The sequence below is a fragment of the Vipera ursinii genome (assembly GCF_947247035.1).
Source record: "Vipera ursinii genome assembly, chromosome: 1".
Taxonomy (NCBI): domain Eukaryota; kingdom Metazoa; phylum Chordata; class Lepidosauria; order Squamata; family Viperidae; genus Vipera; species Vipera ursinii.
The window spans coordinates 288,195,739-288,208,135 of NC_139512.1; the positions used below are offsets into that span (position 1 = coordinate 288,195,739).

The following is a 12,397-nucleotide window of genomic DNA, read 5'->3' on the forward strand; positions in this document are numbered from 1 at the left end:
GTTTGTGTTTCAAAGGGAGAAAATAAATGGAGAGCTGATTCTCATAAAAGCAAGAGGAAATTAATACTGTTTACAAAAAAAAAAAAGCTTGACTGAATTAATCAATTTAACTGTGCTACAGAAAGCAACATAATGTCCCAGATTTCCTGTTGAATAACCAGAAAGTTGGTATGGATCACGAGGTTTAATATTGTTTTTTGTCCCCCTTTCTTTTTTGTCCTTTTCTTCCTTCTCCTCTTTCCCAACACCCAATTCCAGGAAAGGGAAGTGTTGAAGCCCTGACTCCTGAGGCACTCATGTCACAGACTGACCTGCGAGTTCACAATGCAGGAGACAGAGGCACTGGGAAAGAAAGTTCCTGCTCTCCAGACACAATTCTTTCCATCTAACCAGAGCGAGAGCCAGGAGGGGAGCCGACGAAGGCTGAAAAGGCAACGATACCAGGAGCTGCCATCGGAAGGAGCTGTCTGCATCTCTCAGTGCTCTACTGAGCATGTCTCAGAGGAGCCTTATGCTGGCAGCACATTATGCAAAAAGGCAGCTCGAGCAGCCGAGAGAGAATCAGAGCAAGCCTTCGCTTCCCTTGCATCACCACCGGTCGAAAACAACCCTGGATTACTTGAGAGGGCCTGCCTGCCTGCCCAGGTGAACGAAGCCAAGCACCATGGCTTGATTCCTGACGCTGCCCGACCGCTGAACACCATGGGGAACCAAGATGGGAAGCTGAAGAGGAATGCAGGTGATGTACACGAAGGCGGTGAGGATGCTTCTGGGCCCAGGGATGCTGAGGGCACAAAGAAAGGAGGGGGGAACAGAAAGACCCTGGGCAGGCACGGGAAAGGGGGAGAATCGAAGAAGAAGGGCAAGTGTGAAGCCAGGCCATCTGTGTTTTCCAATCTGCGCATCAGGAAAAACCTCTCCAAGTCTAAAGATGGAACCAGCAGCTCGAGAGAGGATGTTTTAGAAAGCCAGGCCGGGCACACAGGAGAGCTAGACAGTGCTCACTCCATTCTCACCAAAACTCCTGATATAAGCATTTCTGCAGATGAAGGGGGTCTCTCAGATACCGATGCAGAGCATTTTGAAAACACAAATGAAACTCGCCCTGCAGCTGCCGAGCCACAAGATGGACAAAGAACCAGCTCCGGCTCAGATACGGATATATACAGTTTTCATTCAGCCACCGAGCAAGAGGATTTGCTTTCTGATATTCAGCAGGCAATTAGACTGCAGCAGCAGCAGCAGCAGCAGGGGACAATTAACATTGGAGCTGAGCAGCAGGGCACCAAAACAATGGTCCTACACATGGCTAATTCTCAAGCTACCCCATTAGATTTTGAAAGGTTTCTTTCACTCAGCAGTGACAAAGACAGTAGCCCGGATACCGAGCAGCCAATCTCTGCTAAATCAGAAGTCACAGAGTATGGCCCAAGCTGTCAGCCTGAAGTGTCAGAAAAGGCAAATGGAATGGGGCACTCCTGCAGCAGTGTGTTTGAGATGCAGGGAGCACCAGAGCAATTGCCAGCAGAAGAGGAACAACCCTCTGGGGAAGGAAGGGACCTCTTCTCTACTCCCAATGCTGCAATTACAGAACAAGGGACTCTGCTGGGCAGTTCGGTCTTTAATTTCCCACCCCCGGCAGGGGAGTCTGAGACCGAAAGAGTTGCTGTTGAAGGTACAGGTGGCAGAAGAGAGGCTGAGCTGGCAGAGGCAGGCGGGGATCAGGTTGCCGTGGCCATTGACAGGAAATGGAGTTTGTCCACTAGCAGAGAAGCCACGGAGGAGGACTTTTCTGTGGAAATGAAAAATGGGGCTTCTTCCTCAGAGGATGTCGCCAGCAGTCCGGTGCACACTCCGAAATGTTTTAAATCGTACCCTTTCATCAACCCCTGCTACGTCAAAACCACCACTAGGCAGCTGAGTTCTCCGAACCATTCGCCCGGCCTATCCCCCTCGCAGAGCCCCCTCTTTAAGAGGAGACGGGAGCCCTCTCGATTGAAAGAGAAGGCACCAAGCAAGAAACAGAGATCTGCCAGTTTGGCAGGGGCATTTAGCCGTTCTGCAGACTGGACTCGTGAGGTTTCAGATCAGTCCAGTGAAATAGGTCAAAAGTCAGGCTCTGCGGATTTTTTGGAGCACAGGCAGACCAGAGATGGTATCCAAGGGGAAAGAGTGCCTTTGAATCATTTGAGAAAGTTTTCAGGCATGTCACCACCTACTGATGCCTTCCCTAATGTATTTCGAGGTAAGTGTCCCATATAAACAAACATTGCTGCAGCTTCATCTCTGAAGCAGAAACATCTAATCATCATCATAACTTCTTTTCTCTTGTTGGTGTGACTTCCATTTACAGCTCAGCTGAGATTCCAACCTTTGCAAATGAGTACGGGAGTTCTGTATTTCCAGTAGAAATGAGTGTAATGTTTGTTGCAAAATTCCTCACTAAAGCATGTTAAAAATACTCATTAGGCAAGTGATATAGTACATTATAAGTTGTATGCATCAAGGCAAGTAAATATAATTTCTAGGTTTCTTTGGGCCTTTCCAGACCTACTGTCCTCTAGATATATTGGTGAGTTCATAATGGCCAAGGATTCTGGTCCTGGGGAACCATGATGTCTCAGGAGTCTTGGGAAATGTAGTCTCAACCCAACTAGAGACTTTCACTTTGGAAAAGAGTGAGCTATTGTGTCCATAGAACAACTTGTTAATAATGATAATTTATTTTCTGTATTGACTGTAATAGGCAAATACTTTGCAGTTTTGATAGATGTTTATTATATTCTGGATCTTTTGTAAATTCATTTTAAACAGGGATTCCTGAAAGTGTAAAAGTGATCACAGTTAGCCAATATATTAATGGTTTAATCTAGACAGAAGCCTAACACTTCATCTGCTGAGCCAATCTGGCCTTTTGCTGCCACTTACACAAATAATATATTTCTAAAGTATAATACATTTTATACCTTATTGCTTTCTTACCTCTTTCTTTTAATACAGATCATTGTTACCTTTAAAAAAAAGCTAAAATAACAGCAAAAGGAAATTAATAGTTGTACCCAAGGCTGGCCATCCATCCATCCACTGATATCATTTCTGAATCAGGGACCCCTACCAAGTTGAAGAGGGCACTGAATCTCCTCCAAGCTTACAAAGGTTGAGGTGCTGGATCCCTCTCTGATACCCACCATCTAACAGCTACTTTTTCTGTCCCAAATACCTCTGGACCTTGCCTACATCCAGCATTCCTTGTGATCTGATTGCAATGCCCATGAAATCTCTACAGAGGATCAGAGAAAGGAAGAGACCAAGGCAGTTGAGTCCAGCACTTAATTCTGCGCTAGGTTTAGGTTTAAATAGTGCTTATTGGATAGAGGGTGACAGGGACCTCCCAATTCCCTCCACTTTTTCCAAAGCCAGGACTGGTAATGGATAGTGATGTATTAATAATCATAATAGTAAAGTTGGAAGGGACCTTGGAGGTCATCTAGTCCAACCCCCTACTTAGGCAGAAAACCCTATACCATTTCAGACAAATGGCTGTTCAGTCTCTTCTTAAAAACTTCCAGTGTTGGATCATTCACAGCTTCTGGAGGCAGGTTGTTCCACTGTTTAATTGTTCTAACTGTCAGGAAGTTTCTCCTTTGTTCTAGGTTGCTTCTCTCCTTGATTAATTTCCATCCGTTGCTTCTTGTCTTGCCTTCGGGCGCTTTGGAGAATAGCTTGCCTCCCTCTTCTTTGTGGAATGTGTATTCTCACATTCCTTTCATGACTCTACTAGCACTTCAAGGACTTGTGTGTTGAGGAAAGAATCCAAAGACATTTTGGTAAAAGAAGTAATGTTGCAATAGCCTAGCTCTGTACCTGTCAGGCCAGCTTGTATTTTTCATTTTTTTTTAATTTTTATTTTAATTCCATTTATATCCCGCCCTTCTCCGAAGACTCAGGGCGGCTTACAAGCTTAGCAGTAGCCTTCATTCTATGTATATGCCTGCTTATTAGGGCTTACACACACACCACAAGCGGCATTATTACAAAGTCAGCTTAATTGCCCCCAACAATCTGGGTCCTCATTTTACCTACCTCGGAAGGATGGAAGGCTGAGTCAACCTTGAGCCTGGTGGGATGTGAACCTGCACTAATTGCAGGCAGCTGGTGTTACTTAAGGAGGCATTAGCCCACTGCTCCACCAATATTGTAGTGCTGGGGGCAGTAAATGCTATATTCCACTATGGTAGGATCCTCACTACTCATCCAAACATATTGCATATTGACACCAATATTGGGTTTCTATTTGTGTGTTTTTTCAATCTAGCTTTTTATTCTGAACATTATCCATTAGGCAACATGTGGTTTTTAAGGTGCATTCGACACTTTGTTAGGCCACATTGGCTCATGTTGAATGCACCTTAAAAACCATATGTTGTCTCCTTATTCCAATCACTTGCAAAGTGTTCAATCAGTGAATGAGTTGGTTTGCAATAAGGAGAATTCCCCAGATAGAAGTTCTTGATATCTTCAGGACTGCCTTCTCCCAATCCATCCATCCATCCATAAGGTCTTGTAGAAGATCTTACTTTAAGTCCCCTCATTTAATGACTGCCATTTTCAAGAGCCTTGGAGATGTGCCTTTTCAATCACTGTCACTTGTCTTTGGAGTAGCATTTCCCCAAAGTCCAAATCTGCTAGGTTTTAGAAAGGCCATCCAAATCTGTTTTTTTTCCCCAATGGACCTTAGGGGAGGGAAGGTTGTGAATGTCTCCTTTTGTAATCTGAAGTTTATAAGGGGATTCATAAGACTTATCCATACTATAAAGACATTGCCTGAATTTGTACAAGATTCTAGGCTATGATTATTGACAAGTTAGTGAGCCATATGAAGACAGCTACATAATGGTAAGGAGTGTGTCTTCTTTAAAAGTATGAGTCACACACTGAAACAATCACATTATTATCATAAGCTGAGCTTTAGCATGTGTGGAAGTTTATTAAGCATACAGACATAATGGGTAGAAGATAACGGGTAGATTAGAATTAATAGATAATGGGGCTGTTCAATGTTGCACAGGGCCCTGTGTAACAGCTGTTTAAGATAAGATAAGATAAGATAAGATAAGATAAGAAGATAAGATAAGATAAGATAAGATAAGATAAGATAAGATAAGATAAGATAAGATAAGATAAGATAAGATAAGATAAGATAAGATAATCTTTATTGTCATTTTTTTACTGTGGGCACAATGGCACACATCAAAAATGAAATTTAGTTGTCCGCTCTCAAAGTGAGACACATACATGACACACACCTAAAACATACTACATACAACATATGTATATACCCACACCCCTATATATACATAACAATAAAATATTAAATACTGTCCAACTTGAATATATAATGGAAGGTGGAAGCCTGAGAGTTCAAAAGGTTAATGCTGTATGGAATGAAACTATGTTTGAATCTGGATGTTCTGCTACGGATACCACGAAGCCTCCTCCCAGAAGGTAACAAGGAAAACAGGTTGTGAAGAGGATGAGTAGTGTCCCAGATAATCTTATGGACCCTGTTCAAACAACGCTTCTGTGCTATGTCCTGGATGGGAGGGAGGGATCTGCCAATGATCTTTTCAGCCATCCTCACCACTTTCTGCACCGCCTTCCTGTCTGAAGCAGTGATGCTTCCAAACCAGACTGTGATGCTGTATGACAGGATGCTCTCAATCTTAAACTTGCAATCTTAAACTAAATAAGCCTTCTGCTGTAAGTGTGTAGGTATCGAGGATACCTGTGTGAACCTGGAAGAGGGGGGGAAAGGTTAATTTAAGGATTTTCAGACAGGGACTATATGTATATGCCCCAATCTGAAGTGTTGCCTACCCCTACTACATCATTGCAACTGCTTGAAAAGAAATCCAAAAGAAATGTAAGTTTGAAAAGCAAATCTTGATATAGGTTAGAATTTGGCATACAGTAAATATGTTGTGGCAAAACATATGCTAGTATCAAGGAGAGTAGCAACTTCCTGACAGAACAATTGATCAATGGAATGACTTGCCTCCAGAAGTTGTAGATGCTCCAACACTGGACATTTTAAAGAAGTGATTGGACAACCATTCGTCTGAAATGGTATAGGGTTTCCTGCCTGAGCAGTAAACCCTATACCAGAGGGTTAGACTAGAAAACCTCCAAGGTCCCTTCCAACTCTGTTATTCTGTATCCTGAATAAAAGTTGCAGAATAATAAAAATCCCAATCAAAATTTCTAGTCATATAAAATAGTTGTCTCTAGAATCTCAGTATGAATCCTTATTCTGGGATTGCTTTCCCAGCTATCAGCCACCACTAAAGTCCAATCCTTCAGCTTACTTCTTTTCATTTTGGGCTGTGATTGATTCATCCTATTGCTTCCACATAAGGAGGCCAGAGAATGGACTAAGCAGGGATGGCCTGGTAGTTTAACTTGTGGGTGACAAAAACTCCTTCAGCACTCAGAAGTTTGCATAGATCATTCAGTTATTTCTTCTTAACACTCTCTCAGACGGAAAATGTTCAATTTTAATCCCAGCAGATGTCTGTTAAGTAGGGAGACCTATTTTCTAAGATAGCTGACTCTCTTTTCACTCATAAAAAGTCTTTGATGTTTTGAATTGAGCCACTAACTTGTATACTTTGCATTTTAAAAAGCTGCTTCACTATCCCTGCTAGCTTTTGTCATGCTAAAAAAGCATTAGCACAAGACATCTCATGACTACTTCACTTTCAGGCTTTTAATCTACTTTCTTTTCCTTCCAAAGTTTCCCTGTTTCCAGCCCCCACAGCCCCACCCCCCCACCCCCACCCCCACCCCATCTGACCTAATCTCAATGGAAAACTATAGTACATTGTCCTTTGCAGCAGAAGTTCTGTCCTCTACAATAAATAATTGTGAAATAAATAATTATAAATAATTAAATTAATTAATTTTGACAAGAGGCTGATTTGGCTTTTCAGGTTATTTATTTTATTTATTTTATTACATTTATATACCACCCTTTCCCGAAGGACTCAGGGCGGTTTACAGGGTGATTAAAAACAAAAATACAAAAGTTAAAAACAATTAAAAAATTATATCCGTCCCTGAACAAATAAAACCCCAGTTAAAATTAAAATTAAAATTCTCAGCCTGGGCCAGAGAGCTCGAAGAGCCAGGTCTTCAGGTCCCGGCGGAATGAATGGAGGTCGGGGGCAGTCCTAAGCTCCACTGGCAGCTGGTTCCAAAGGGCAGGTGCACCCACTGAGAAGGCCCTATCCCTGGGTGTCATCCGCCAGCAATCTCTTACCAGTGGCACCCTGAGAAGACCCTCCCTGTGGGAGCGCACAGGACGAAGGGAGCTTGATGCTGGCAGCAGGTGTTCCCTCAGATATCCCGGACCCAAGCCATTTAGGGCTTTATAGGTCATCACCAGCACCTTGAATTTCACCCAGAGGGCAACCGGGAGCCAATGCAGCTCGCGGAGTAGAGGTGTTACATGGGAGTATCGGGAAACCCCCATCACAACTCGCGCGGCCGCATTCTGCACCAGCTGAAGCCTCCGAGTGGTCCTCAAGGGCAGCCCCATGTAGAGAGCGTTGCAGTAGTCTAAATGGGAGGTCACGAGCGCGTGAGTGACTGTGCGTAGGGCATCTCGGTCCAGATAGGGTCGCAACTGGTGCACCAGGCGAACCTGGGCAAAAGCCCCCCTGGTCACAGCTCCTATATGGTCATCAAAATTGAGTCGTGAATCCAGGAGGATGCCCAAGTTGCGAGCCCTATCAACGGGGGGGTAACACCTCACCCCCCCATCGTTAGAGGTAGAATAGTCTGGTTAGCCTGAGATGCCGATATGCACAGCCACTCAGTCTTGGCGGGATTGAGACGAAGCCTGTTTCTCCCCATCCAGACCTGGACCACCTCCAGGCAACGGGACATCACGGCAAGGGCATCGCTGGGTTGGTTTGGGGTGGAAAGAAAAAGTTGGGTATCATCAGTGTACTGATGATACCCCACCCTGAAACCACAAATGATCTCACCCAGCGGCTTCATATAGATGTTGAACAGGAGGGGCGAGAGAACCGACCCCTGAGGAACTCCACAAACGAGAGGCCTCGGGGCGGATCTCTGCCCTCCCGTCAACACCGACTGCGAACGGCCCAGGAGATAGGAGGAGAACCACCGTAAAACGGTGCCTCCCACTCCCAACCCTCTGAGACGCCACAGTAGGATACCATGGTCGATGGTATCAAAAGCCGCTGAGAGATCTAATAGGCCCAGGACAGAGGAACAACCCCTGTCCCGAGCCCGCCAGAGATCATTCACCAGCGTGACCAATGCCGTCTCCGTGCTGTATCCGAGCCTGAAACCCAATTGGTATGGGTCCAGATAATCAGTTTCCTCCAGGAACAGAGGAAGCTGATGCACCACCACGCTCTCAACAACCTTCGCCAAAAAGCGAAGGTTGGAGACTGGACGATAGTTATTTAAAACAGCCGGGTCCAGGACAGGCTTTTTGAGGAGGGGTCTCACCACCGCCTCCTTCAAGGTGGCAGGAAAGACACCCTCCTTCAAAGAAGCAGTTATTACTGCCTGGAACCAGCCTCGTGTCTCCTCCCGGGCCGCATAAACCAGCCAGGAGGGGCACGGATCCAACAAACAGGTGGTGGTGCTCAGCCTCCCCATAATCCTGTCCACATCATCAGGGGAAACAGGATCGAACTCAGTCCAGATAACATGCTCAAGACCATCCAATTCCTCCACATCAGACTCTGCCCAGTCAGAGTCCAGACCGGTCCGGATCTGAGCGATTTTGTCCTCCAGATGATGACTAAACTCCTCGGCTCATCCCTGTAAGGGATCCTCCCTCACCTCCTGGTTAAGTAGGGAGCGAGTCACCCTAAACAGGGCGGCCGGGCAATTATCTGCGGACACGATGAGGGCAGCGAAGTAATTAGACTTCGCCGTCCTCATCACCGCAAGATAAGACCTTATAAAGGTTCTTAACTGCAATCAGTCAGATTCGGATCGGCTGGACCTCCAACCGCTCTCTAGACCCTGTCTCCTTTACATGACGCCATTTTGCTAAAGACAAGATGAAGTTTCCCTATACATTCCATTATAGAACACAAACAGTAGACCCAAGGGAATCATTCAATATTTTTTTTGAATAATTTTCTTAAACATTAGAATTTCAATGCTGAAAACTAATGCAAATTAAACGAAAGTTAGGGGGGAAATGTATGTGAATGGAAATTTTGGACATTTAAAGGTAATTAATTTGGGGAGAATTATGAGCGAGAAGAATGATTTGAATACCGAGGGGAAATTAAGCTTAAATAAGAATTTTGAAAACAGGACATATAATGACTTAACAAGATGACTTTTACAAATATACTTGAAATAAAAGAAAATTAGAAAGAGTAAAAGGTGCAAAGGGAAAAAAGGGAAGATGTGAAAAAAGAAGAAAAAAAAGGAATAGTAAGAATATTGTATACATATGTTTGTGTTTTTGTGTGTGTGTGTGTGTGTGTGAGAGAGAGAGAGAGAGAGAGAGAGAGAGTCTTCCAATCTTCATCACAAGTATAAACAATTTTAGTAACTTTTGACCTCTTAAATTCTAATATTCTTTCTCTAACCTATAAGCAATCTATAAAACACCATCATTTCAGTGCTGGTCTTACCAAAAGTCCATTAAGGGTTATCAGAAATAACAATATATCTACAAATATGCTCCTTTATTGGGAACAATATATCTATTTTAATCTTGGTCAAATAAACTAACTTTATATTCCTTCCTTTTAATTGCAGCAATCTTAATCCTTAGTCTACTCAAAAATGTCAAAGAACTTGATTTCTTTTTATTTCTTCTTTATCCCTTCTGACAAGATTCTTCAAAGCTTTAACAAATCTCTCTTGTTTGCCCAATTTTGAAAAAAATATCCAGGTCACTCTCTTGGTTTATTGTTTGTATGTCCCTTGTAAATATTAAAATATCATTTGGTTTCTTTTATATGTACATTGTAGCATCTTTTTCCTATGCCATTTTTGTAGCCTGTCATTTGTAAATCCATTTTCAATTGAGCCTCTGTCTTGTTAGATAAAACTTATTCATCTCCCATAATATCTTTTAGACACAGTCTATCCATAGAGGCATATATCACTATTAACATTGTTAATATTAATGTCTGACTTCATTTTTCAGAAGTGTCCTTCAATTTTTTCATTGGTAGAATATTTTGTGCCATTCTATTCTCCTACAAGAGTCACAAAACCTCTATATGTTTGAGGCTAGTCATTTTTTCCCCTCAAATTGATATTATGGTTAGCAAGCTGCCTCTAAAATCTTTAGGCCTACTAAGCATCCCTTTATCCTTGCATTCCTTCACAAGCAGGTACAAATGATACACATTATTTGTTTTATATCTTAAGCTCTTTCTGCCGTTTGTGGAATGACAGACATTTCAGAGTTTGTTGCTAAGATTTTCTTTGGTCAGAGGTCATACCCAAGGTTTTTGGCACTAAATCTGCCATCTTCACATTTCAATCCAGTTGCATAGCATGGCTTCTGGTTTCTTTGCCATCAGATAAGGACTTCTTTATGAAAAGTTGCATTGCTTTGTGTGCCTTGCTATACCCTCAGCTCTGAGCTCTATTTTAACCAATAACTGATTGATGATCTATCCCTATTCAGTGTTTAAAGGTCTCAGCTTGATCTCCCTTCTGTATCCATCATCACTAAGACAACCACAATTGAACTAAGTCCAATACCAAAACCAGGATTTTGGCTTCCTTGGTTGTACTATAGCAGATAAGCTATCTGGCAGAGACACACTGATTATTTAAATGAGAAGAAGAATAGCTAGATTCAATGGATTCCAAGTGCAAGGCAATGCTTTCACTGCACGCAATTGACATTTTCTATTGCACATTTTATAGAGTTTGCTTTGCATGTGTGATGAAAAATCTGCTTTTGCAGTTGCTATATGTAATTTGAAGCATCTCTGTTCAATTTATCTGCTTTTCCCCATGATGTTGGAATGAGCAAATAGTGGCCTAGTTTGCAGTGCTTTATAGCTGGGCTTTCTGCCATGTTACTTTTAAAATAGCCCAGCCCATGTGTTTCTTTCTGGGTAAGGCTTTTCTAAACCATGACGTAAATGGTAATGAACAGCTGCAACTGCAGTTTTTAAAGGATGTTCAACTAAGGTGTGGATTTATGTAACTATGCAAGTGAGATATATATATATATATATATATATATATAAGCTCTTGCCTATCTTGCCTTCTTATATATATATATATATATATATATATATATATATATATATATATATATATATATATATATATAAGAAGAAGTGCTGATCAGCTGGAATGTTGCAGCATCTCCAGGGTCTTGTGATTTACATTCAAATGCTTGGCAACTGATTCATATTTATGATGGTCACAGTGTCCCAGGGTCATGTGAAGTGACCAAAACCTGCTGCAACCACCCAGCAGAGGGAGGGAATAAAAACCAAACACCCCCCACCCCACCCCCACTGCCAATCCTCAACAGAAATGCTCACAACAATGAAAACCTTGGACAGGAGGAAGAGCGCCACTGGGTGGGCAGGCAGGTGTCTTGCTCGGCTGTGGCTTGGGGGGCACTTTTTTCAGTGCCATTATAACTTCGAACAGTCACTAAGTGAACTGTTGTAAGTTGAGGACTACCTGTACTTCATCACTTTTTTCCTTTTTTTTTTTTTGGTCATCAAGTTTTTGACACCTTGCTATGCGACTGGTGGTACTCAGATGTTGCCATATCCTAAAAGTAGTACAGGGGGTGAAAAGGTTGAAAAACCCTGGCATAGAGAAGATATGTTTAGAAAGAAATATTTTTTTTCTTTTTTTGAATAGCTAGTTCACCAGTCAGCCTTTAAAACCAAACAAAAATAGGGCTTAATAAGACACAAAATTAGCTATTCTAGGAAAATATATTCATAGTTTTAAAAATACTGATAGGTTTCAGGCTGGTGACTCTTTCTATGCTAAAAAAAGATAACCGCTCTGCTATTTCAGCAGTGCTATCAACAGAAAGCATAAAAGCTGCTATTAAAGCTCATTATAAACCCTTGCTCAGTTGGACATTTGGTCCACCTTCAACAAGACAGTCAATGAACTATTGAGGTTAATGTAAAATAATCTTAATGCTCTGTCTCAGACAGGCAGAAACACTCCAGGCACATAAGAGGGAAAATGTATTTTGAAAGTGAAACAGAGAAGCATGTCTTGAAGTCACTTCCAAGGTGAATGGGGGAATTAATGGCATGCAATGTCATCCATTCCTGCCCTCTAGAAATGGTCCCTGGCTAGTTTTAGCAATAGTCCCTTAAATATTTTACCA

General features: G+C 42.4%; 1 protein-coding gene across 1 annotated transcript in view; it reads left to right on the forward strand.

The window, feature by feature from the left end:
• Positions 1-324: 324 nt before the first annotated feature.
• Positions 325-12,397, forward strand: part of FMN2 (formin 2) — a gene marked incomplete at its 5' end in the record, with an annotated part of 185,795 nt that continues 173,722 nt past the window's right edge. Inside the window, one exon of the mRNA XM_083348703.1 lies at positions 325-2,245. Within this exon, the coding sequence (XP_083204829.1) occupies positions 325-2,245 (1,921 nt within the window). The remainder of the gene's footprint in view (positions 2,246-12,397) is intronic.